The 27314-nt window shown below is 44.5% G+C and overlaps 1 protein-coding gene across 6 annotated transcripts in view; it reads left to right on the top strand.

Annotated features, from left to right (window-relative positions):
• ACSL6 (acyl-CoA synthetase long chain family member 6) overlaps window positions 1-27314 on the top strand; it is a 60428-nt gene that overhangs the window by 27082 nt on the left and 6032 nt on the right. For 3 of the 6 annotated variants that reach the window (XM_069772793.1, XM_069772797.1, XM_069772796.1), the window contains exons 3-20: window positions 953-1067; window positions 3376-3440; window positions 3876-3977; window positions 4122-4221; window positions 4763-4941; window positions 5468-5500; window positions 6492-6543; window positions 11616-11689; window positions 15072-15149; window positions 17781-17915; window positions 19043-19177; window positions 20745-20840; window positions 21687-21759; window positions 23187-23275; window positions 23855-23971; window positions 24220-24363; window positions 25226-25327; window positions 25989-26060. In XM_069772793.1, the coding sequence (XP_069628894.1) occupies window positions 953-1067; window positions 3376-3440; window positions 3876-3977; window positions 4122-4221; window positions 4763-4941; window positions 5468-5500; window positions 6492-6543; window positions 11616-11689; window positions 15072-15149; window positions 17781-17915; window positions 19043-19177; window positions 20745-20840; window positions 21687-21759; window positions 23187-23275; window positions 23855-23971; window positions 24220-24363; window positions 25226-25327; window positions 25989-26060 (1761 nt within the window). Of the gene's footprint in view, window positions 1-952; window positions 1068-3375; window positions 3441-3875; window positions 3978-4121; window positions 4222-4762; window positions 4942-5467; window positions 5501-6491; window positions 6544-11615; window positions 11690-15071; window positions 15285-17780; window positions 17916-19042; window positions 19178-20744; window positions 20841-21686; window positions 21760-23186; window positions 23276-23854; window positions 23972-24219; window positions 24364-25225; window positions 25328-25988; window positions 26061-27314 lie in introns of all 6 variants that reach the window. The other 3 variants (XM_069772792.1, XM_069772798.1, XM_069772794.1) reach the window with 2 other exon arrangements.

The following is a 27314-nucleotide window of genomic DNA, read 5'->3' as shown; positions in this document are numbered from 1 at the left end:
GTTTTGCAGTAATGTTTTGGCCTTAGCTTTGCTTAACCATCCATGACCGAAAATTACAGGAGCTGCCATTGCATGGGAGAAAGCAGCTGGCACTTCTTGTGCGTGCCCGTTACTGAGTTTGCTGCTGCAAACTTCGTAATAATAAGAAAAAGTAGACCAGAATCCATGCTTAGAGGCTGAAGAGTTATTAATTTTCATGCTTGCAAAAGGTTTTAAAGTTTAATGAAGCTAGTCTGTTTTAAAGAGTAGAAATAGATCTGAAAACTGTTTCCACTTAAATTAATATCTGAAAGTGTGATGAGAATTTTTAAAGCCTTTTGTGACGTCCCCTCTAAAACAATATTGTCTTTAATTCCAACAACTTCTTAAAAGGATGGGAGGAATTTACATTTTCCAAGAGAGTTACCCCCTGTGGTTAGGGCTTTAGTGAGACTTTCTTCTGGAATCACAGTGCAGTCCCGGTTCGGTCACTCTCGCCCTGCCTGCCTCCCCTTGCCCACTCCTAAAACACCCCTACTGGACCCACGTGCTGGGGTCTGGACTCTGGCCTCTGCTTGAGCCTGTCCCTCATGCTGGTCTAGATGTCCTAGAGAAGGTGCCCGTGGTGCCAGTCCTGAGGACCTGTGGAGCCCAGAGCAGTCGCTCCCCGCAGCGCGTTCCTGCTCCGTTACTCGCAGATTTATAATTCCCCCTCAGATCTCCTTGGGAAATATCAACCACCTCCTGCGGCAACGAGCCGGGTCAAGCGCTGCCGTCTGGGCAGGTGGTCCTCCATGCTACTGGGGCACTGAGGTGGACGTCCCACCTCTCCCATCCCTTTGGGTGTCCCTGGTGGCAGCTGCGGAGGTCTCTCCGGCATTTGGGGGAGCTTTATGGGTCGGGGTTTCCCCATCTCCCTCCCGTCGGGCGATGCTGTCGGCTGTGTCACGTCATGTCATGTCATGTCACGCAGGGCCTGGCCGGGGCGCGCCGGTCGGTGATCGGGGACAGCCCGCAGCTGCTAACGCACTACTACGACGATGCCAGGACCATGTACGAGGTCTTCAGGAGAGGATTCAGCATCTCTGGTGAGAGCACAGTGACGAGGAGGCCTGGGAGTGGAGGTGGGGAGAGGTGGAGGACCAGACGATGTGGAGGACCAAACGGTGTGGGAGGCTCAAAGAGAGCGTAGAGGCTGAAAGAGCGCGGAAGCCCATAAAAGTGCGGGACTCTCAAATGGTGTAGAGCCTAAGAGAGCGTGGGAGGCCCAAAAACTATAGAAGACTATTAAATGTGGAAGGCCAAAAAGAGTTTGGAGGCCAAAAAGATGTGGGAGGACCCACAAGAGTTGAGGCCAAAGATGGGAAAGCCTGAGTGTTGAGGCACAAATGGTATGGATGGCCTGACAAGTGTAGAGATCAAAAAGGTGTAGGAGCCCAAAGGGGTGTTGACGCCCAATGAGTGGGAGGCTGAAAAGGTGTGGGAGGCTGACAAGGTGTAGAGGATGAAAAAGTTGTTGGGAGGTCGACGAAGGGTGTTGGGAGGCCGACGAAGTGTAGAGGCTGATAAAAGGTGTGGGAGGTCAATGAGGTATGGGAGGCTGAAAAAGGTTTGGGAGGCCAACGAGGTGTAGAGGCTGAAAAATACGTTGGAGGCCAAAGAGGTGTGGGAGAATGAAGGGGTGTGGGAGGCCCATTGAGATTTTAAAGGTCCAGGGAGTGTAGAGTCCCCAAACTTGTACGAGGCCAAGGACCGTAGAGGCTCAGAGAGTGTGAGGCCAAAAAGGTATGAGAGGTCAAAAGAGTGTATGAGGCCAAAATATTGTGGGAGGATGAAAAGGGGTGGGAGTCCCATTGAGGGTGTGGGAGCATGAAAAGGTGCAGGTGGCTGAAGAAGTGAAGAGGCCCCCAAAAGTGTGGGAATCTCCAAAGCATGGAAGGTCAAACAAGTGTAGCGGCCCCAAGAATGGGGGTGGCAAAATGGTGTGAGAGGGAGAAAGCGATTGAGAGGACCACAGAGTGGGAGGCCCCACTGGTGTAGGAGGCCCAGAAAGTGGATGTCTTGGAGAATGGGGGGCCCAAAGAGTGGAGGCCAATAGAGTGGAAACGAAGTGAAGGGAGACCTAGAGAGGGAGGTCCGAGGAATGGAGGCCAAGGAAGGAGGAGACCCAGCGAGGGGCAGGGCAGGTGCTGCAGCGCTGCCCATGGTGGCCTGGGCACCGCTTTTGGAGCGTGGGGGTTATAATTAGGGTTATTATTTGGAACGTGCATTACTTTGCCCTTAATGCCACTGAATTTTACTGTGCAGTCTCTTGGTACCACAAGATCTTTTTGCTACCGCTGGCAAAGACCTTAATGTCCTGGATTTTGCAGCATCAGCAAAGCTCATCATACATTATTCATTTCCAGAACATTCATGAATACACTAAACAGGGCTGATCCGGGCATAGAACTGTGGAACCCAACAGAGTTCTTCCTCTGCTGCAAACGCCAATACTTATTTCTGCTTGTTGCTGCCTTTTCATCAATTACTCCTCCAACTTACTTTTTATTTGACAACAGGGCAGGGTAAGGGACTCTGCCAAAAGCTCTTAGGAAAGCTGAGTGTGGTGTATCAGTCTATCACCCTTACCCCATGATTGATGGTACCGTCAAAGAGCTCTCACGCACTTGTGAGACATCATTTTCCGCTCCAAAAAGCTATGATGACTCTTCCCTGCTCTATCATAACTAGTTCTGTGTCTGCTGCTCACGACATCCCACCTCATTGAACACAACAATTTCATTGTCAGATTATTATTTTCTGTACCACCAAAAGCCTCAGTGGAATTGCAAATATTCCACCCTGCAGGACAGGGGTAAATAAATAACTCAGCAGATGTATGGAGGGATGGATCTTGTGCAGTTAAGTACAATAAGCAAATTAATTAAACTTTTCAAATATTCCTCCTGTCACGTAGTGCTGTGTATTGTTTTACCCTCCTCCAGAGTAGGCTGTGCTAAAAATAGCAGTTTTCACTTTGAAGTGTTTAAATCAAAAGGCAGCGAAAGCAGTGGGAGCCGGTGTTTGGGATGAAAGCCCTCATCAGACACTAATGCTCACACCACCTTTGGAGAAATAGCTTTTAATGAGGCTGTTTGGGGGCAAACTGCTGCTGTCTCCTCTGCAGCTCAGGGAGGAGGATTGAAGTGACTGGGACATCCCAGCAGGTGGTCTCCCATCAGCGGTACTCGTGTGGTTCATTTGATGGGGCTTGCTGTGAGCTCTGCCCCATCCTGATAATGACGGATTTACTCTTTAAGGGCTCCGCTGCGTCCCCGCAGCGTGGTACTGGGCAGCGCGTTGAACTCCCGGCACTGCCCCCGTAACTCCATCATCTCTGCTTGTGTCTTCCAGAAAACGGCCCCTGCCTGGGGTTCAGGAAGCCCAAGCAGCCCTACCAGTGGCTGTCCTACAAGGAGGTGAGCTGGAAACGATACCCCCCCAACAGGGTCCTCTCCCCCAGTGCTCTCACCTTGCCCGGCCGAACAAGGGGTGTTAAGGCACCCGTCGATAACACGCGCGTGCTAGACCGGGGGGTTGCTAATGAGCTGTGCGAGGGCTCTCGATTTCCACAGCCGGGCACATCCCGGTGTTATATGGGTGCGTGTCAGCTTTTGGGGATGGGCTCAATGCCGTTAGCCCCCTCTTGACAGTGGCGGTGACATGCTCAAAGCCGTGGGGCATTGCCAAACAGAGGTCCACTGCTAGTCAAGAGCATAAAAAATTGGGCTTTCAGATAGCAAATACAATAATTTGAGAGCCTCCCTGTATAAGCTAATTCTTTGCTTAGTTTGGTATTGCTTATATTCTTCTTTTTTATGTTTTGGGGTTTTTTTTCCCTCTCCAAATTCCAGGTGGCTGAAAGAGCAGAAGCTCTGGGTTCAGGGCTTCTTCGGCAGGGCTGCAAGCCATCCACGAAGCAGTTCATTGGGGTCTTTGCTCAAAACCGTCCAGAGGTGAGATTTTAAGTTCAACTTGATGCTGTATTAATAATGTTCCTGACTTGTGAGCTTGCTTTATACTTGAAGCTTTTTCTCAAGTGTGTTAAATCTGCTCCCGTGGCCCTCTTCCCATCTTCATGCTTTGATATTCTCCTGCAGTGGATCATTTCCGAGCTGGCTTGCTACACCTACTCCATGGTGGTGGTTCCCCTCTATGACACTTTAGGTCCTGGAGCCATTCGTTACATCGTCAACACAGGTAAAACCAGAATTGAAGTAATCGTCTCAGAAACCAGTTTTGTTGCTCAGAATGGTTCATTTTCTTCTACTTTCCAAAAGATGGGTGATTTTACTTATTGGGTGTCTTGAAGTCACACTTGGAGAAGTTTCTGGGGAGCTGCATGTCCCCATGCCGGGTCAGGGCTGCCTCCGCAGCATTTCCCACGCGCCTGGTCGTGCACAGCCGTGGATGGGGCTGCTCTGGCTGTGGGAATTACTCCACAGCCACCCACTCCTGTGCTGCTTTATATTTTGCCTCCTAGATTTTTTAGCCCACATGGTGAGCAATTTTAGTATTTTGAACTGAATCCCAGAATAGTCGTAGATGTCAGGTACAGCTTCAGCACTGATTTAGGTTAGCTAAAATTGCAGTGATTTTCTAAGAGAAATGTGTGTTACATTCTAGGATTTTTGGTGTTAGCCTGAAGAGAATATCAGGACTGATACAATGTTAGCTATGAGCCAGTCTTGCATTAAAAAAAGATCTACTGTAAAAACTCATTTGACCGCTTTTCTTCCAGCTGACATTTCCACAGTCATTTGTGACAAACCTGAAAAAGCCAGAATACTCCTCGACCACGTGGAGAGGAGAGAAACGCCAGGTCTGAGCTCCATCATCCTGATGGACCCGTTTGAGAAGGAGCTGACAGAGAGAGGGAGACGCTGTGGAGTTCGCATCCAGACCATGCAGGAGGTGGAGGTAAGTCTGCTCTCCCTCTCTTTTTACTGTATTTTGTAGTTTCTGTAAGAAGACGGTAAAATATACAGGGGCTTGTGAACTGCATGGCATGTTCAGTGTCTGCAGAGCAGACTGTGGCTGGTAATATTGATGCATGGCTCAGTGCAGTTGCCTCTTAAGTGTTATTGCTTCTTGATAGGAGCCAACATTTCAATCCTTCCTGCTCAGATAAGATATCAGCTGCTAACTAAGCCTGGAAAGGGGGGTTGCTATTCGAGACACAGTCCTCCTACATGTAAGCCTACAGCCTTACACTTTTATGAAACAGCCTGGATCCAGCTCAACCAACCCAAGCACTACTTGAACTCCAAGGATGACATTGCAGTTAATGCAAGAAACTTTGGATAGAAAAGATGACCTAAGTGTTAGCCACAAATTTTTCTGCTGCAGCTCACAGTCTCCCTTAGTGGTTTGCAGATTATTAGCAAGTGGGTTACACCAGAGGAATTAAAGTGGAAATCATTTTTGTTACTTTAATCTTTTTCAGGACTGTGGCCGTGAGAGTCGACACGTGCCTGTGGTGAGTGTTGGCATGCTGCTTTTCCCACTTACGATTGCAGCTCACTGTGTTACATTTATTTGACTGCCAAGAGAGGGAAGGGTTTGCTCTGGGCAGAAGGAAGCCTGCGTCTCTTTAGGGGCAGCGCCCCGTGACCCTCTCCACGTGGGAGGCAGTGGAGGAGCCCAGGGACTCTCAATACCATCCGCTGGAGATGTGCAGTATTGGCTTCATACCCTCTGCCTGGGATGCTTAACTGAGATAGTTCATCCTTGCTGAACATGTTAATGGGACAGTAATTAAATGCCATTGTTAAGCCACACTAATTCCACTACCTTACCCAGGTGGCAGCGGGGGAATGTGTTTGCACCCTTGGCTTTCCGGTGGGGTTTCTATAGCTCAGAAACACTACTTGGCAGTATTTCTCTGGGATATTTTTGGAAAACTGCATTCATGTTTTTCACTGGCTGCTCATACTTGTGCAAAACTTTCAAAAGCAGCCTCCGATTTTCAGGCCACTTATTTACTCAGTCGGGACCCAAAATAGCACACACATGCAGTGGTGCTGAGAAGACAGAGATACTACTGGAAATGGGAGCAATCAGCAGCTTTGGAAAGTTGTCCACTGTTATGGATAACCACGTTTCCAGAATTTATCTGGAAATTATTAAATTATCTCAAGTTTTCTCACACACCTACAGGTATAGATGGTGTCTTTGAAAATACTAACTGCAAGACAAAGATCCCATCAAAGTCTTCTAATGATAAAGCATGCCCTTGATGCAGCTGGAGCAAAACCTAAGAGAGGAATAGAGTCTGCATCAACTGAAGAAACCTGATAAAAAGAGTTTTATGATGGTCTTTTATATTTGCCAAGGGGAATGAAAGCTTTGTATGGCAGAGCTGAAGTATAATTGGTTTGATCTTTAAGTTTATACAATGACAACAGTCTACCATTGACCCTTCTGCATTTGATTGATGGGATTTTCTTATTCTCCTTGTGTATTTCTAGCCCCCTCGACCAGAAGATCTATCAATTGTCTGTTTTACTAGTGGCACTACAGGTAAAAGAGGCGCTTTAATGTTGAAATGTTAGAATAAATTGTCAAATTAATTATTAATATCCCCTCAATATGTGCACACTTGCTGTTATACTGATATGGCAGTGATATTTCTATGCATTTTTAATATTTAAGAATATGTATGTATATACATTTGTGTAGATTGCAAATTAAAAATAATGATGTATTTATTTTTAACTTGAATTGCCTGACATATACTTTGGCAGTACGGTTTTCCAGTTGTCTAGAAATCTGCCCATGTTTCTGCTTCCCGTTTTGCAGTGTAGTTGTGAAGCACTTGGTTGATTGGTATTTATCTTCTGCATATATTTAAAAAACAAAAAAACAAAAAACCACAGGTCCACAGCTTTCCATTCGCTGTGTCCTAAGCACACCAATGTCCCCAGCACCCCCCGATGTCCTCAGCACCTCCGTCTCCTCCGCAGCGTGCCCCAGCTTGCTCGCGTGTTGCCCACGTCCTTGGGTTGGCCCTTGGCCACCACGTGCTGGGGCAGCCGCGGGGACGAGTCTGGGCAGCCCCCGCTGCCGGTACTCGCGTGCCCCTGGCCCCTTTTTGTTGGAGAGGAGCAGCGTCGTTTTCCTGTCTGTTCTTAGCAGACGCAGTGCTGTCTCCTCTCTCCAGACCCTGGTTTTCATACAGCTTGCAGGAATTTCCTACTCTTGAGCATTCGACCTCCGTAACATCTACCAAAACGCTACACGGGCAGCCAGCGCAGATGCAAAGGCACGATTGCTTGGGAAACTGCTTTTATACTTACCTGCAGGGAAGGACCATGCTCCAGGGACCGCTGGAGCAGCTCTTCCAGGTTCACCTGTGCTCTCAGGATTACCTAACGCTTGGTCCTACCCCAAAGCGTCCTCGATTTGGCCTCCACTCCTTTAGGCAAGCAGAAGATGCCGCTTGACACCAAGCTGCCCTCCAAGAAGGGCGCTGCTTGTGCTGCTCAGCCTGCAGAGTGCAAAGCCGGCGGATCAGGCTGAGCAAGAGGGGACGTCTTCATCTTCCACCTCCTGGAGAAGACTTGTACTGCACATCAGGTAGGCAACTGCTTCATCAACTCCAGATATAAACTCAAAATGTATTAAAAGGCTTTGGGTTTTTTTACCTTCATGCATCCTTCTTTAGTTTTGAGATCTGTGCGCTTCGGAGTACCCAAGGCAGTGCACTGTGTGAAAGGAGCCTGTGACTCTGCTCTGTCTCAGCAGTGGGAATTCCCAAAAGGAAAAGATGGAACACAGTCAGGATACGGACATCACAGCCATGCATGCTGTTAGCACCGGCTGTGCCAGTGCAAAGTGGCCGGGCACAAATGGGAATTGCAGGAAACCAAAGGAGCCATGCCTACAGATACAGCGGGGCACAATTTGTTTGTGTGGATTTTAAAGTGCAGAGCAATTATTTTTTTCAAGCCACATTTTTGTTGATATTTTTATTTCTAAATAAGAAATTCTGAATAGAGAAGGATTTTTTAATTTTCCTTTTTTATACGCAAAGGCAATCATGGGCTGGTTTCTGACTTTGTGCTGTTCTTAGGAACATGCCTGAAGTTACAGAAATAGGACAACCAGGGAGCTCATTTGCTTTCTCCCATCCAAACGAAAGATTTCAAATTCTGTAAATCATCTGCAAACTAAACTCTGACAGACCACCAGCCCATCCTCTGCTGTTGGAGGACTTTGCACAATACTTTCTGGCTTCTCCAGGGGTTGCATCAACACTCTGGTCTGTTTTCCACGTGTTTTGATGTAAAAGGCTTGGCTTTTGTATAGCCCATGTCAGGATATTTTTAATGACCAGATTTAGAATTTTATTCCAACAGATATGTTCTCAAAGGCTTTTTCAATTCTGAAGGGTTCTAGATATTTTGGTATGGTGTGAAACAAATCTTAGCTGTAGATTTTGTTACCTGGAAACTGTAGAATTGGAAACAATTTTAGCTGTTTCTAAAAAAAAACAACCCAGAAGCAGGCTTTAATGTATGCTTTTCTTTGATAGGATCAGATGTCCAAATACCTCCCCAGGGAGAAAGGAGAGGCTGAAGTTGCTGAGCTCAGATGACAGGACCAACTTTCATGGTCGTACCAAAAAATCATCAGCACTCAGAAATAGGCCAAAGGCACAGAGCTGTCCCCAAACCATCAGGATACAATTTTTCATGCTGGCTACTCCAGAGGAGCAAACTGCCATTTGCTCAAGGATCCACCTGTAACCAATTGGATAAAAATTGCTTCCCGGCAGTTTCTCGCAGCCTGCCAGTGCATATCCCTGACGGCCGGAGGCTCCCAGCAGGAGGAAAGCGCTTACATCCCAAAAATGTTGATGGATCACACCACCGAGTTAGTGCTGGAGCTGCTACTTGAAAGACCCTTTTGCCATGTGGAAAAAGTTCTTCTATTGTTTATGAGAACTGTCAAACCAGCCTGGCACCAAGATAAGGAGAAATTGCCATACCCAGGCTATTAACTGCCCGGGATAGCAGTGCACCCGTTTCTGTAACAGGACACTCACTTTTACGATGTGTCTTTACAATGAAATTAAAACTTGAGAGCAGTGGTATAGGTCTGGAGATCTGGCATTGATTTTTTTTTTTTTTTTTTTAAAGGCAGCATTACTGCCAACCATTTTCTCTCAAACTGGTAATTCTGGGAAAGGGCTTGTAGCAAGGGGCACCTGTTTTGCTGGGTTAACTCTTAAAACAGAACTACTAAAGAAGGTCAAACTTTACAGGAATCCCCAGCCCAAAAAGCTGCAGCTCCCTGTGGCAGCATGGTTTGTTCTGGATTTCTCCTGACGAAGGCTATCCTGGCTCTAACGCTGCTGCTCTGCTTTGACACCATCAACACCAGAGCCTGTCTGGGATGCTGAACCTGCTGTGGGCAGGACAGGGGGGAAGGAACCCGAACGTTCACGCTGCTTCCAGGCATGTCGTGGGGATTTGAGCAGAGGTACTGAATTTGCGTTAGAGGTGGAGTAAGTAAATGAGTCTGAGGTCTCAAAGCATCTGAGAAATCTTCCAAATTCTGAAGAGCTGTGTTAAGGTGCAGGAGCCAGATCTGCTGCTGCTATAGCAGTTTTGAATTTCCAAACCAGTACTGAGCACATCCTCTCCGTGGGCGTGCAACCTGCCGACGCAGAGAAACTTGTGCAACGCTGCGGGAGTGTGCCTACTTGTAGATTGCAGGGGCTGAGCACACCTATTTGGCTAGACGCAGCTAAAATAACGTGAGCAATTTCTGGGTCTTTGGCATTTATTTACAACCAACATCGGTTCGTGGAGTTTTCTTGAAGTCCGGATCCACGTGTGCACCCAGTTGCGAAAATAAGCGCCTTGAAATGAAACCTGCCCGGCTGAGCTGGTGCCTGCGAGCGTGTCTGTACAACAGGTCAGGACCGGAGCAGTTGTGGCTGGCAAAGACGTCAGCCCTGGCTTCACCTCTGAGCCTCGGATGAGGACGAGCATAAGTCAGACCAAAATAGCCTCCTGTGCGCTGCGTTCGAATTACTCCGAGGCACTTGGAACACCAAGTATGGATTTTCAGTAAAATACATTGTGTTCGAAATGTCCTACTTTACTGCAATAAACGTGTGCAATAATTACTAATTTTGTTTGGGCCTTTGATTATTTGAGAGGCTGGGTCGAAGCAATGTCAGCGAAGCTGGAAGGGCACAGGGCTCGGCACTGCGGGACCTGAGCCAGGCTCTGCCCCGTGGGTGCGTGCCCACGCCAAAGGGCTGCCAGCGACACAGCCTGCAAACTGCTCCGAAACCGAGAGGATTAAGCGCATTTTCCCGTGCTGAAACTGATTCACCAAACACCATCGCCCCTTCCTAATCTGAGGAAGCCAGAATGAAATTCTGGCTGGTTTACAATTTTTGCGAGGCTGTTGCATCCATCGTTAGCTGTAACAGCATTGCAAAGCTCCTGCGCCCGCCGTGCCGGGGCCGCGCGGGGTACTTGCAGGTAAAGCTCCTCCGATCTGCTTCTGCACGGCGTAGCGGGAGCTGCGCTGCAGTGGTGTGATCGAATTAAAACAATCTGCTTAAAAACGCGCTGGAGAGAGAGGCAGGCTCTGTAATCTTTATTCAAGCTGAGCTACACCTTCTTTTCAGAAATAAACCCTTTGAGGATGATGAAGAGGGACAGTGCTGTGACAGGAGGACACGCAGAGTCCTCGGTGCCAGCGCTGCAGGCAAGGCATTTCCCATGGGAACATCGGCTCCGGTTTGTGCACCCGGAGGTTTCAGCCTTGGCCTTTGCTGCTTAATAAACCCCGTATTTTGGCGTACGAACAGATACGAAATGCAAAAGATGTATCATGGTGCAAAGGGGGATTCTCAGCTCGGAACAGAAAAGGGGGTGAAAAGGCAAATATTGACGTTGTGGAGGTGCCTGCAGGGGTGGCAGGTGAAACGCTGCAGGCGTGGTGAGAGGCACTGGGGGGTGACGTGGGGGCTTTGCCAGCTCCCTAATGGGTTTGGTGCTACCTTCAGGATACCTCTGCTCTGCCGCTGACAATATTAACAACTTCCCTTAATTGGAGTCTCATAGGGTCGTCTTGTAGCCTAATTTTTACCATGTATTACCTGTTTTCTGCATTGTTCAGGTTATCCAGTGCACTGGCTAAGTAAGAGCCTACCAGCCTTTTAAATGGGGTTTGTTGGTATTCAAGATCATGCTTAGTCAAAATCTGTATGAAATAAATCCTGCCTGGAGAGGCTGGGAGCAGCCAGCCAGGTCTGATGGCCGTGCTCATCAAGCAGCTCCATCTGAGTGCTCTCATAAATTGGAGTTGGGCTATTTCTGGTGGAAACTGTTGTTCAGAGTCTCCAACAGAAATATTTGTGTTTACAGTATCATTTTATTCAATTTTGAGTATTGCAGTAAGTGCTTTTGGTGCATGTTACTGCACAGAAAGGACTGCAAAAATTACATAAGTTTTAAAATTCAAAAAGAGAACTTAATACTTTAACCATTTCCTGGTTTGGTTTTTGTTAAGCTTTTGGAAATTACCTACTGGTTCATCTTTTAAAGTTACTCTTTGTTTCCTTTCAGGAAACCCCAAAGGTGCTATGCTGACTCACGGGAACGTGGTTGCTGATTTTTCAGGCTTTTTGAAAGTGACGGAGGTGAATACCCTGATCTAGAAAATGTTGCCATGTGCAGAGTGTGGGGGTTAAGCTGTGTCCCTGCATGGGCTGGAAATGCGCTCTTGCAGATAAGAGGTGAAATTCCTCTTACTTGGAGGGCCAAATCCATGGAAACAGGAGCAAGTCTGAGCTTACAGCCCTGGAGGGCATTAAACCCCCTTTCCAGCCCTGGAGGTCATTAAATCCCCTTTTCAGCACTGGCTCCCTGGCTCTGTAGGGTCCAAAGTGCTTCTGAGTAGCAATGCTGGCTCCTGTAAATCAATTAATTAACTCCTTTTGAAGAACTAGGAGAGCAAACAAGCCCTGTACAGTTGCAACTCGTGCTTGAAAAAGAGCACAGAGTCCAGTTGTGCTGTGTCGCATTGTGCCCACACAATGTCCTCATTTATCTGAAAGCTCTCTGCATATAAAGTGTGTGTATACATATATAAAAACATACACATTTTTTACAAGAATGGTTAATTTCATTGATATTAAAGTATATCTCAGTTGCTGTTATACATATTTTTTAAAAAGCATAGTACTGGCCAAGTACCCGTGTAATATGTTTCATGCAATGTGTAAACTTGTGTTTAGAAACAATATAGGAAGCAGAATTGCTTTAGTATGACATACTAAGGATTTTATACAGCTTGTACTTAACAAATACAAAGAACCTCTTTTTTTGTAGTAAACAGGCAATTCTATAAAGTAGCGATGTACGCATGGGATGGACAATTTGTTACCTTATACCCCTTGCTGGTCTTATCATTGGTGCTGAAAATACAGCAGTCTTATTATCTTAATCTTTGAACTTTCTGAGGTTTCCAGACCACTGTTGTAAAGAAAGTTGGACACGCGATGGGAGAAATCCCACTGAGCTCACGTGTTCAAGTATTTGCAGGGTGGTGACTCGGGTAATTTGCAGTTACGAAGTGCCAATATAGCAGCTTGGTGCAGCGAGCCCTCGGGCTTCGCAAGCGCAGAGCTTTCGCTGGGTGCAGAGGCAGCGAGATGCAGGAATGAAAGCTGATGCGCAGATATGTCTTCAAAGGGCAGGAGCGTTAAGGCCATGGAGCTGTTGGAGCGAGAGGAGGGCCACGAAGATGATCAGAGGGCTGGAGCACCTCTGCTATGAGACAGGCTGAGAGTTGGGGTTGTTCAGCCTGGAGAAGGCGGCTCTGGGCAGTCCTTATAGCAGCCTGCCAGTGCCTAAAGGGGACCTACAAGAAAGCCAGAGAGGGACTTTGTACAAGGGCATGTAGTGATAGGACAAGGGGTAATGGCTTTAAACTGAAAGAGGGTAGATTTACATTAGATGGAAGGAAGAAGTTCTTCCCTGTGAGGGTGGTGAGGGACTGGGACAGGCTGCCCAGAGAGGCTGTGGATGCCCCATCCCTGGCAGTGTTCAAGGTTGGATGGGGCTTGTAGCAACGTGGTCTGGTGGAAGGTGTCCCTGCCCACGGCAGGGGGGCTGGAACTATATGATCTTTAAGGTCCCTTCCAACCCAAACCATTCTGTGATTCTGTGATTTATTTTGGAAAAGAACTAATTTAGAGGGAGCTTGGGGAATTTAGCACCTTCCAGGACTGGCCCACAGAAATGGATTTAGTGTTCACTGATGGCAATGGGACTCTTTGGTTAGTCTCGAAGGTATCAGATTGAGACATAAGTCTGGTGTAAGTGGTTGTAAATTCGATAGCTTCAGTCACCAGAGTATTGCTGGTGAGAGTGTAAATGCCTGTAGCTGATCCACACAATTAGGGCACTGTCTAACCACAGTAATGAAATCGAGCAAAGTGCAAAATACTTGAAAGTAGTATAAATTAATAAAATAAAAATACCTAAAGCTGAGAAGTACTGTAGATTTGCTGTTTACATACTCTTGTGCCAGTTATGCTTAGTTCATTGATTTTTATAAATGGAACATTTTTTGAAGTGAACCTAGAGCTTTATTATAAGGTTGTTCTTAAATGCCAAGAAGCTGTTTTCATTTTTATGTTTAACTGGACAACTGTGAAATACTATTCAATGTCATCATTTTGGTCCGATTTAAAACCAAATAATTTATTATCTAGGCACTTAAAGCAGTGTAAAAAAGAAAGCAGCATAGCTAGTGATGCTAATGGTTTTACATTACTGTGCTTGCAGAAAATGAGGCCAATTTGAAGTAATGTATAAATAGATCTGTAGGCCCTAATGGCTTAATTCAGACTGACGCATAAAATAATATGAAACGGGATGCTGAAAACACCCACGTGGTCAATTGTGTTCGACTTCACTAGGTAATGGTTGGGAGGGCATACCCAAATCTGACTTGCCCAGATTTAACTTCAATAAAATATTCCCTGAGGAAGAAACTCCTGTGCTTCCATCTACTGCCACGTCCCAGGCCACAGGCTATCGATTCTGTCACAGCAGTGGAGAATGCAAAGTGGGTATAAACTGCTAATCCGGTGACCTAATAGCTTTTATACCCATTTTCCACTAAACACTGGCATTGGTGCAAGTTATTGGGTAATCAGGCTTTCAGTTTTTCTAATCCGTAATATTATGGCAAGCCTTACCCTTGGAAATGCAGGTAGAAAGGCTGCTTTTGGCATGGATCAGGCAAGGCTCTTGGGGCCTTTGTTTATTCCAGCCTGCAAGACAGAATTAAAACCTTGGCAAACTGAAGACTTTGGTCACTTTTATTTTTTGCATAATTTGTCCAGCCTTCTTTTTCCCCACTGCATCTGTCTGTGGGGCAGTGATAATGCCCTTAAAATCACATTTTAATCACTTAAAATTATGAGAAGCACTAACAGAATTCATTAATTTTTGCAGCTGAAAAAAAATCATTAGTTTTTCCAACATGCTCTGATTCAAATCAATGATTAACCAAAGGAAAAGAAAAAATCTATAGCTTTGACTCTAGTAATGCCGTGCATCTCTGACGGGCTCTGTGCAATGTGCAAAAGTGATGCGCCTGTAGAGCCCCGCTGACTCCCAGGAGGCTCCTGCAGGTCTGCACACAGCTGAGAGCGCAAATCGTGGTCTCAGCACCTCGTGGTAGAAAGCAGAGAATAAAAATTGGGTTCTCTGTCAGGGCAAGCCTCTGTTCCCAGCATGAGCTGTGTGGATACGATATGCCTTCTGCCATGGAGAGACCTCTCCATTGCCCTCTGTGTACATCTCCGTGCTCTTTACTCCTCCTGCTAACTGAGCTCCATTGACGCTGTGGCTTAACGCTTCACTTCGTACGCTGCTCCCTTCCTCTCTTGACAATCTTCACCCTTTTGCTCCTCTGGTGCCATTTTTCTTTTTATTGTTTTTTGACTTTCTTGTTGTCTTCCTGTCAGTGTTTCTTTCCTTTCTGTCTCCCATGCCCTTCACCTGCAGAAAGTGATCTTTCCGAGACAGGACGATGTGCTCATCTCCTTCCTGCCTCTGGCTCACATGTTTGAAAGAGTTATACAGGTAAGAAACCTGCCTGAACTGACGAGGCCTCGTGGGGCTCCTTGTGTTTTCTTCCAGAGTCAGTGGTCTCCTACTTGTGAGGATGTACACATTTCCTATTTGCCTTTAGCACACATGTTTGAGAGAATGGTACAGGTAAGGTCCTAGTGTCAGTGGAAATCATCTTTTTCCACACCAAAAAAAAAAAAAAAAAGAATAAAATACTAAATAACCAGCGATATCTTGTAGCACTAAAAAAGCTTGTACTCCAGAAGTGCCACGTGCATAACACCAGGGCCCGGCCTCTCGTCTCGGTGACATGGCCCTTGAGTCCAGAGCAATTCCAGGAGAGTCTCCCAAGCTCTCCAGCTTACACTGGTGGCTCTGAGATTGGAAAACAGCCCTTCATCAACGAGCAGAAACTGCTACCTGCACAATTTTGGGGGCAGCTTTTCAAAGCACTCTAGGATCAGGTATCATGGGAGTAAAAATAATTTTGTGCCATTTTCTACATCAGCTAAAATCCTTTTATTGCATAAATTAAGCAGATCTGCAAAAAAACTTGCAGACACTGAAAAAGAGGAAACTAAGATCATGGTGTGACACACGTGATCCTCCTGGCAGGGCAGCGTACGGTGGGCATTAACTGGAAACCAGCGTCCCCTGGAAATAATCGCAAATAGAAGTGCTAACTCGTGCCAGCCCGCAGAACTGACTTTTCACATCTCTTTCTGAAAAGACAGGTGATAATTTGTGCTGCAGTCAGTGTGTTAGGCAAGTCAGATGAGAGCATCACATCAGTTCTCCTGGCCTGAGAAGCTGCGAACTAAAAACTGATCCAATATATGAAGACTGGATCTGGATTCAGTTGCAGCTCTGTACTTTCTCAGGGAGGGCTGTTTTGGGCTGAAAGCATACTTTTTAAGTCAGACAAGCATCTGAACATAAGCCTCCCACTTCTTTGTAACATCTGTGCCAGAAATAATATATTCTGCCCTGTTAAAAATCTTGCAAATTGGGAGTGAAAGTCCATGAAAGATTCGGAGAATTACAGCCCAGCCTTTCTTCACTTGTAAGGCAAGTTGGTCAGTATGCCACCACTATTCAGGCAATCTGTTTTGCCAGCAAACAAGAACATAAATATTAAGAAGTCATCTGATGGGGAGAAAAAAAAAAATTAGAAACAATTGAAATATCCTCATTTCATAGGATGTTGCCATATTGAAAGAGGCAGGCCTCCAAAGGGTGTTCAGGTTTATCCTCCCTGCTAAAGAAACTCATTAATGTAAAGATTTTTTCAAAAGAGCTAAAAAGTCTTTTTCAAAAGCATTCTGAACAGCAAGCACTGTGTCAACTTCCCTAGTTTTAGCCAACATTATTAGTTCCTGGAACTTGCAGTTAAAATTTTACAGACATATTCTTTAAAACTAAAAATTTCTAGTAGTTATTTATAATTCCCAGTGAGCACACTGATTATATTTTCCTTTTTTTTTTTTTTAAATTGATGGTCATGTGCAGTGTAAAACACAGATTTGGCAGTATGATGTTTGTTAAACCCACATCACATGTATAAAATTCCTGTGGTTTCATCTGATGGAGACAGTCTCTAACTGGTTGACAGAGCAGTGAGAGCACTCCGGTTAGTATTACAGATTTTTAGGAGTAGCACAAAAAGGCTTAGGTGTCTCTTAAGGAATTTTTGGTACACCAAAGGGAGTTGATGTTCTCAATCTACCCCTTGAAGAGCTCAGAAAAGTCGAGTGTACTGGTCTGGGCTCAGGAAGGCTGGACTCCGCTCCCAGCATCGTGGGCACTTTGCGGAGGATGCTTTCTCCTGCTTGCACCCTAAAAGCAGGGTAGTGATGCTGGTCTCCAAATGCTCTCCAGTGATAAAATGCCAGTTTTACCGAGTTAGTGACTAGTTCTCTGTAGGGTTACTGACTACCAGAGCTGCTGCTTCAGCTGCCAGTTGGCTCATCGCAGGCAGCCTGCCCTGCCCGATCCCGCACATCCAGCTCTATTCTGATCTGATTAAAGTGGCCTGTTTTCTTTCCAAATACAAAACTTCTGGATCTGTAGTTTCCATACAAGTAAAGCACCTTCTATGAAATGGGCTTCTATTTCTGGGATACAGGATCAGGCACTGTATTGCTAACGTAGTCTATATTGTTGTATTTAAACAAAACTAAAGTATTAACATCTAAAAATCGGCTGCTGCTCAGTACGTTTTACAATGTTTCTTAATATGCATTTCTTTATTGACAATAGGTCCTCATGCTATAAGCTGCTATGGTAGGTCTGGGCTTCAGACAAGAAGTTCAGATCCAGAATCTGCCATAACTTGGACTTCTCCATCCCCGTATGCAGGGGATGAAGGGAAATCCATTCTAAAAGCTTTGGTTCCTTGTTCTTCCAGAAACAGTAGCAAATTTGGTGGATGCTGAATTGCCAGTTCTGAGAAGTGCCCAGAACTATCTGTAGATTTATATTAAGTGCAAAATTTGTGCTTACATTTATACATATTTCTAAACCCCCTTTTTTGCCTTATTGAGAGTAGAATTTCAGGAAAGGCACTTCTGTGTTTGGGAGGGATGCTCTGCCATGGGAATTAAAAGCAAAGAGGTTACATGCGTTCCTTTTTCTTCCCATCAGTCTGTAGTATACTGCCATGGAGGGCGAATTGGGTTCTTTCAAGGCGATATTCGTCTCTTATCTGATGATATGAAAGCATTGCGTCCAACCATCTTCCCTGTCGTGCCGCGGCTGTTAAACAGAATGTATGATAAGGTGAGTTTAATTTTGCTCTTTTTGTAATAATGAAGTTTATGTCCCTTTAGTACATAAGTGAAAGAATTCCCTTAGTCATGGAGATTTCCTGAGCAGATTATACTCTTTCTGCCTTACTGCAAACACATTCTTACCCTGTGTAACTGATACAGCTGCTCCAGTCTGTATTACGTCTGTATTACGTTGATTTACACAGACTGCAGACATTAACATGAAATCCCTCTCTATTAGCTTCTGACCCTGTTCTCACTGAGGTTACTAGTGACGTTTCCAGAGATGAGGGATTTTTTCATCACAGAAACACCACTCAAACCTGGATGTACTAGGACTTTTTGTGCCCTTCAACCAGTTTTGGAATTTCAGCCTCTCTTTCTGGTGGCAATGACAGCTGAAAATCAGGAACTGCAAAAGGACTATGAGGATTTAGGCAGTGTAAATGTGAGGTTGGCTTTTGGATCTAGAAATCTTTAAAACTAAGAGATGGTCTTGAAAGGTATTTAAGACAGGCATGTCTGGTCATCATGTTAAATCTGTTTGACCAGCTGGGAATATTTATTCCTCAGAAGACTTATCCTCTAAAGAAGAGCTTAAGCACAAGCTACTGATTTAATTTTTCCCCAAGGTCAGGACTGTTGGATCAGGGGTTCTGGTGCCTCATTAGAGGGATGGGCACTGGGGGTTTCTTGTTTGTGGAGGTGTAGTTCATGCTGGTCTCTGATTAAGCTTAGGTAAACGCAGCCCCCACCACCGCATCAACCAGTGCTGATATTTGCTCTAGTATTCAAGTTGCTCATTCCTAGTTGCTCAGATTGCATGATTTCACTGAATCTTATCATGCAAGTCATACAGAAATAGCAGTCATGTAAATCTAGTCAAAGCCTGCACTGTCATCCTCTCTCTCTTTTCCCCAAAGGAACAGCACATACAATAGTGAATGGCGCTAAACAAAGCACTCCTTTTTTTTCCCCCACTAACAAAACCTTAGTGTAGTCTTATTTAACTGTACTGCTAATGTAACTATAGCCTACCTGGCACTGGCAGAACTGCATAGCTGTAATTGTAAGAATAGCTGTTGATGTTTTCTCTCTCTCGGGTGCCATGCTGCCTGCCACCCCGCACTCCCGCAGATCTTCAGCCAGGCAGATACATCCCTCAAGCGCTGGATTCTGGAATTTGCTGCAAAACGGAAAAAGGCTGAAGTTCGAAACGGGATCATTAGAAATGACAGTTTGTGGGATAAACTTTTCTTTAATAAAATACAGGTAAGCGATTCAAGAAAAACAGCATGCATAAGATGCCAAAATTTCTATTCTCTTAGGGACAGTTTTCCAGGGAGGAAGGGAGAAACACAAGGCAGACTAAGACGGCTTTTGCCACATCCCTCCTTCAGCAGCACTGAGAAATCACCTATTTGCGGAATAGTGCCTATTTTTTGCAGCTCTTGGATACAAGCTGTGCCCCTGCACAGCACCAAGGAGGGATGTGATGCAATGTGGAGGCACTTGCCCTCTGCCAGGTGAAGCTGCCCAGAAGCAGGATCGTAGTCTCCGATACCAGCACTGCTGTCACCTCCTTCATTATTTGGGTGCTCTGCCTTGCGGGGACTGGGCACCTGCCACGGGCTCTGCCCATGTCCCAAACCTACTCCTGTCCCCTCCCAGTGGGGGTGGAATTCAGGAAGGTGGTCATGAAAAGAAGACTAACTAACTGATCAAAGAGATGTTGCTCCAAAGTTTTCTGCAAATTCACTACAGGTATGATTGGATTTAGGGTCGAGTTTCAACTGGGCATATTCAAAACTGCTTTTTTCCCTAGGAAAATGAGAATAAGGGTGTAGAGAAAAATGCATGTGTAAACCATGGTTTAACAAGAGGGGAAAAAAATGAGAATGCCCTGCTGTGTGCCACACATCTCAGTAAAAAAAGATTAAATTGGCTTTAAACCATGTTTTTTGGGCTCTGTACTACTCCAGGAGGCTCTGATTACTTTATTTTTTTAATTGGATAACTTATCTGGAGACACGCCACTTTATTTTTAACTAAAGAAACTGACTGTACTTTTCGTCTGCGGATTAGTTGTCCTCAGTGTGCAAAGACAGCAGAGTTCACATGACGCTGACGGGAGCGCAGACATGAGGCAAGCCAGGCTGCATATTGATTCAGGATCTGGCGAGACTGGCAGACTCAATCAGGAGTTGTTTTCTTTTGTGTTGGGTTTTCTTTTTACTTTTAGAACAAGAAAAAGGAAATGAAGGGGGGGGAAAGAAGTAAAGCGTGACACAGGAATTGACGTAATACTCTCCAGAAATATTTGAAGGTCATCTGCCTTAAAAAAGGGACAGCATTATTTTGGATGGCTTGGGAGCCAATTCATTAAAATCGATGAGGTGCAAATAAGCAAAGAAAACTGGAGGGGGGAAGAGTCTGTTTTTTACCCAACAGTTCCCCAGAGCCAGATGTGCTTCCCACAGGCCAAGGCTGCCTCCCCGCAGCTCTGCAGCCTGCCCGGGCGCAGGCAGCCGCAGGAGTCGAGACTGAGCAGCTCATCCACCGAGAGATGTGGGACTCCTGCCCCTGTACCTCGAATGTTTTTTCCTTGGGGCACTATTTCTACCTGCGAGGGGGACAGTTATTGCTTTTAAGATTTAGCTGGCTTTTTATCCCTAAGGAAAGATTCAGAGCCAGTTCATGTTCCGTAGCATGGCTGCATCCATTCTAGACAGAGCATTTTGTGCAAGCTCTGGATAAGCAATACTCACGGACGCTGCTGGTTTTGCCGTCTGTAGTAATTTGTGACGCTTTTCTTTTGTTTTCTCCTGCTATCAAACAGGCAAGTCTCGGTGGATGCGTTCGCATGATAGTAACGGGTGCTGCCCCCGCGTCTCCGACTGTCCTGGGCTTCCTCCGGGCAGCCCTCGGATGTCAGGTGGGCTCACGCGGCTCTTCGCTTACTGTTAGCTAGGAAACACGCTGCATTTAAGAAAGGAGTTGGGTTAGGACCTCAGAACTGCATTTAGGATAGCTTCACCAGGATCAATCCAACAGCAGGTGCAGGGCTTGGGGCAGACCCAGCTCCATGCTGTCCCCGGAGCTCTGCGCCCGCAGCCGCGGGGCTGGAGTGGGAACGACTGGTGGTCCTGGGAAGGAAGCAGCAGGCAAGAGCTGTTTTCGCTGCGGGCAGCTGCCAAAAAAAGCATAGACTCATCCCACCCGCCTCTCAGCACTTAATGGAGTATGTGCAATTAAATGTGCTTGTGGACGTGCTAAGAACTTTGTTACACAAGGTTTATTCTATATATAAATGGAGAAAGATAATCTTGAGATGGCAATTTATCCCACTTAAGTCCTCCACTGCGTTACTTCTCTTTGACTAGGAAGTCCAGGGCAACTGAAAGGCCTCATTCAAGAACCTAAAATTAGGTGGGGAAAAAAATTAAAAGGTGTTTTTCAAAATGTCCCACAAAAATACCTTTTTTCCCCACTAATAAATTCCTCTCGGAGAGTAACATACTTCTTGACTCAAAAGCTAATTGCTGAACTTGTCGTCTTATTATTTTCAGCTCTACACTGCGATGGTAGTTCATAGTCATGTAAATGAAATTTTGTATACAGTGAAAGCCAGGGAAAGTGTCCCTGCATTAAATGTGCGCCTGCATGTTGCAGCTGGCAGGATTAGTTCACAGGGCTGTGCAACAGAAGGCAATTCTTAGATTTTTGTTCTGTGATAGTGAAATCATATATGGTCTTTTAAAGATACTTGTTTCTTTGTCAGGTTTACGAAGGTTATGGCCAAACAGAATGCACAGCTGGATGCACCTTTACAACTCCAGGTGACTGGACATCAGGTAATGATTTTCTTCCACCATTTCCAGAAAGAAGAAAAATGCACATTTCTTTTGAAAATTCTGGACTGTAACATCACAGGGTGTTTATGCAACATTCACCACCATGTGAATAATTTTCAGTGAATGTAATGTTCTTGAAAGTATTACTAGTCCAGAATAAATATACAGGGGTCAGGTGTTGGGCATGTTTGCCTGGGGAGATTTGGAATTGTCCCTTGAGCTGTTATTTGTGATACCCTCATCTCTGCACTCCAGGCGCTCTGAGTCCTCTTTAGAGCACTGGAGCTGAATTTAAGAGTGTTTGTTAGAATGAAATGCTGGAACAAAGAAAAGATTAACACGTTTATGTACTTAGTGAGCAAACTCAGGCTTCAAATACAGATCCACCACTACTCAATACTTTATATATTTCAGGCTTTCAAAACATTTGAATCTTGACAAAATCAGCTAAAAATTAGCACTAAGCAAGATTCAGCTAATACATACAAGTACTGCAGCTTAATTTCTTCTTAATATAAATAATCAGTATTTATAAAAATGTTTTGAAATGGGTATCATACTTGATGATATGATGAATACTTGTAGGAAACCTGGACATCAGATATTAATGGGTCTGGCCAGTTAAACATTTCCTTCTTTCCAACCCAGATTTTCTGTGGCTGGAGAAGAGCACATGCTTTCTTCTCCCAGCACAAGTGGCCATCTGTTTGGTTTTCGTCAAACCAAAACCAGTCCCTTGCAGGTACTGGTGTGTCCTGGGGCTCGCTGCCCACCAGCCCCCTGCCCGTGCCCTGGCCAGCACTGGGCAAAGAGCCGCTCACCCGCCAATGCCGCATCCTCATCCTCAGCGCGCTTCCAGCTGGCTCCTTTGCTAAATGAGACCTCAACCCACGAAGTGCTGTGACACAGAGCTGGGACTCCTCTCTTTCCAGTCCGTCTTTTCTAGTGGCTGTTTCTGGGGGAAATAGGACGGTTTTGCACACCGTAGTGCTCCAGCAGTGCTCCTCGGCTACAGCAGACGCTGTCCTCGCTTCACCTCTGGAGAAACTGTAGGGGTGGGGGGGAATGTGTTTGGTGTAATGTCCCTGCGATTGGCATTCTCAGGTGATTAAAACAACGGGGGTCCAGAGCTTTGTGTGCTTTTATAATTAGTTAAGCTTAAAAAAGGGTTTAGTCTCTTACAGGTAAGGGAGACCTGGTCTGTATATCGACATGTTTGAAAATAGGGTTTATATATATCCAAACAGGAGGTTTGGGTATGTAGTCTTGATAGTGCAAAACCTTAAATGAGGAAATTATTTCTGGACACAGACACAGCTCCTGCAAGAACATCCAGTGTATCTACTACTATGCAAGCAACTAACAATAAAATGCTAATTATCGTTTATAGGAGAGATGACAAGTGACTTGATAACTTTGATTTCCAGGTCATGTAGGAGCCCCTTTGCCCTGTAACTTAATCAGATTGAAGGATGTGGAAGAGCTGAATTATTTTGCTTCCAAAGGAGAAGGAGAGGTAGCAAATCACATTTTTATATCAAATTCTCACTAGTTAACACTGTATTAAGTAGTTATGTAGTTATAGAAGCATTTTACCGTTGTAAGGTGCATGGTTGCTGATGTGTTACACATTACAATCAGGAAAGGAAAACATCGATTCAGCAGTAGAGCAGCAAAGCATTAATTAAAGAGGGGCTGTGGCAGTACTTCCAGCTAATGCCATGCCTGATTACTTTAACAGCTAAGATGGAATTAATTAGTTCAGCTAAGAAGAGCTGAATTGCTGTGATTTCTACATTGCTGTTATTTCTATATTGCACATAAATTAAACTTACTGAAATAACTTTGTTTTTTTTAACTGCAAGCTGAATGCAAATCAACTTCAAGCAAATCAGTTTTGCAACCCCGACTTCATATTTCCATTGGTTTGAAACAAATCCATAGGTATTTTATAACACAATATATTTTAGTTTCATGGAGCACAGTCATTAAGTCAACCTTTAAAATATTTCAATTTTATGAATTATTATTCAGCTTGTTAGTATTTACAGCAGAATAATAAAATAATTTATCAGCAACTCTGACTGTTTTGCAGATATGTGTGAAAGGACCAAATGTGTTCAAAGGTTATCTGAAAGATGAAGAGAAGACAACTGAAGCGCTGGACCAGGAGGGCTGGCTTCACACCGGAGACATCGGGAAATGGTTACCTGTGCGTACTGATCAGATGCTTAGTTCTTATGTCATTGTATTATCCCATGTAAATTTTCAAGTACTGAACTTAAATTTCCAAGCAGATCTATCTTCATAAAGGATTAAGTTTATATTTTGCAGAATAAGCTTGATATGTCAGTGAAGCATTTTCTGGCAGTTTAAAGAGCTCTGTTAAAAGCAGACTGCTTACTGAGTCTCTGTGGTTAAATAACTTCTCTGAGAACTCTCATTTCTTTCTCCTAACAGAATGGGACTCTTAAAATTATTGATCGGAAAAAGCATATTTTTAAACTTGCTCAGGGAGAATACATTGCACCGGAGAAGATAGAGAATATCTATATACGCAGTGACCCTGTTGCCCAGATCTATGTCCATGGAGACAGCCTGCAGGTAAAAACTAAGTTTTCAGAAAATCTTACTTTGTTCTTTGTAAACTGAAGACAGAGAGCTGGGCATAAACGCACGGAAAGTGTGAGTGGATCACGGTATGTTTTTGCCCTGATGTCTCCCTCCTGTTCTGGAGCTGGCTGCTGGCCACGCAGGAGCTGACCTGCTGGTGGGACCCTAAGCAGCTTGGAGGATGCTGTGGCCAATGAATTGAAGCCTTTAAATTTGCATTTAATTTTTTTTAATTTAAATTTTTTTAAGCCTTTAAATTTGTTTCAGTGTCACCCTTCAGTGCTCTAAAGCTCTCTTTTGGCCTGTTGCCTGCTGTAAGCCAGACAAAAGCAGAGCCACTGCTGCTCCACGACTCCTGCCTACCCATTTTAACCAATCTTGTCCTGGTTATTCGCATATTTATACAAACATGGACAGCTTCTGAAACCATTGCGATTCATCCCTCTACGCTGATTGGCCACAAACATGAGGCTTCCTTTGGCATCGGAGTTTGCCTGAGACTCACAGGCCCATGAACTGCATCTGTATAAATGATATGGGCTATGTTCTGCTCTGGCTTATGCCTCTGAAAAAAGTAATTAATTTAATCAATGTCCAAGCAGAACACAAACCCAACTGAAGGTGTTAAAATTGCTGGCAAATGCAGGAACAGTCACAGAGAACCATTTTATCTGAGGAAAAGGAACAGACACCAAAATATACCTCACTATGACATGTTAGCAAATTATTGACATAATTAAACAAGAAGCCATAAACACATAGCAAATCCAACCAGCTTGTATCTTCACTTCAGTGTAGGGCCTTGAATGTTGTTCAGCTTTTGCCTGCAACTCTCCTTGTCCTTCACCTACAGGCCTTTCTGGTAGGAATTGTGGTGCCCGATTCCGAAGTTATGCCAGGCTGGGCAAAGAAAAGAGGGTTTGATGGAACATACACAGAACTCTGTAAAAATAAGGTTTGTCTTCCTATCTCTCTGCGGTACAGACATTTTTTCATGGTAGCATAACCTAGTTAGAGTAGCTGTCTATCATTAATGATCTCAGTGACAAGAATTATTTCCTCACTGAAAATTAAGCAGGGTTGACCTGGATACAGTGATGTGTGCTGGCTGATGGTACAGACCTCTGCAAACGCCGGCACGGGGGGGACCAAGGGTCTGTCCTGCAGAGAACAGTGTGGCAGTAGGAGAGGTTGTGTTTGTTCAGATGTCTCGAATAAGGATCCCAGCCTTATTTACACACGCTCTCTAATACTGAGTAACTGAGTTGGATCACATCGATGAACACTGATGCCACTGAGTCATCCCACAGGTGTCTGTGGGAAATGATTCTGCATCTAAGTCTGGTAATTGGTTGAAGGATTGTAAATTCAAACACCTATGTCATATATGCTTGAAAATATAACCTGACTTTTCATACTGAGGAAACAGTTAACATCACCACACTTAAGTTTAATGTTTGTACATTTCTTTAATAGAATATTTGCTAATTATGTATTAACTGTCCATAAGGCACTTAAACTCTCCTCAGAAACATGTTTTCTTGATGAACAACGCCATTCATTGCATGCAAGGTTGACTCTGGTATTTCATGAGGAATTTATGTGTTTTAACCCAGGAACTGCAGCAAGCGATAATGGAAGACATGGTACGGTTAGGTAAGGAGAGTGGACTTCATTCCTTTGAGCAGGTAAAATGAAACAATTAATACATTTTTCAGTGTGGTCAGACAGGCAATTTGTCCTTTTGTATTGTATGGGGATTTGTCAGCATTTGTTATGTTACTACATATGCTTCTTGCAGCGGCACACAATGTTTTCGGAAAGAGCTTTATTGCTGGCAAGTTGTACTTGTTCCTTTGAAAAACACATGCGCTGTGATTCTGCCTTCCACTCATGCTTGAAATTTGAATTAAATGTAGTGAAAGTTTTGGGTGCAGAGGTAAAAACCTAATCCAGGGACATGGATAATCTCCAGTCTGACAACCAGAGGTCAAGATAAGTATCTGTTGGACTCTGATGCTTCTGCCACTGAAAGCACTGTTAAGAAACTGGGTCACTAATTACCATTCTTCTAACTGACCTAGGAAATACTGCTGGTTTATTTATTTTCAGCCTGTGCACTAATTCTTTTCTGGTGCTTGTGTAAATATTTCTGCAACAGAGCTAAAAACACTTCAGAAGGAGAGATCTGAAATCAACCATGGATTAAACAGCATTAAAAACACAGTAAAAAAAAAAACCAAACCGCATTTTAAAATGTCAAATGCTTATTTCTGTTAAAATAACGAACATCTTAATCATTATATATAATTAGCAAGGGCCTTTTTGCTTTTGTTTAGACTGTTTCTGGGTGGTAATTCTAAGGAGTAATTCACCATATCTAAGTGCAGCAGAAGCACCATTAAACATAAACTTGTTATTCTTCATTTCTCAGTTACATATGCAAATGAAATGATAGTAAGAAGAAATGAATTTAAAAATGAAATTCAATATAAAGCACGGTTTGCAATGCACATAATTGTCTGTGGTAATAAGTCTGGTTTGCTCCTGCCATAGTCTTCACAGTATGAAATATCCTCAAGTAATCTATTCTACAAGCAGTTTGCAATTAATAAACTATAAAGCAGGGAGGAAAGCCTTGCCATCTTTCTTAAAAATTAAGAAAAAAATTTTCACATTTTAAAACTAAAGGGCTTCAAAATTCAATCTCTGTTGCAATATGTAATCTTAAAACCGAACTTTGAGCCAGATATTACGGCTAATGTTCTTGTGGGATAGGATCCCCTGTATACGGAAGAGCCACTCTTTATGGTCCCTGTCCTTGTCTGCAGTGCCAGAGGCCTGAGCTTGGACCTCTGGCTTGGAAATGACAACTCTGGCTTTTGTAACCAACAGCTTCCAGGGTGCAGGCTCTGAAAGTCAGTGCAGCAAATGGGGGAAGC

Source organism: Haliaeetus albicilla, chromosome 27, assembly GCF_947461875.1.
Source record: "Haliaeetus albicilla chromosome 27, bHalAlb1.1, whole genome shotgun sequence".
Lineage (NCBI taxonomy): Eukaryota > Metazoa > Chordata > Aves > Accipitriformes > Accipitridae > Haliaeetus > Haliaeetus albicilla.
This window is presented reverse-complemented; position numbering and strand designations above follow the sequence as displayed.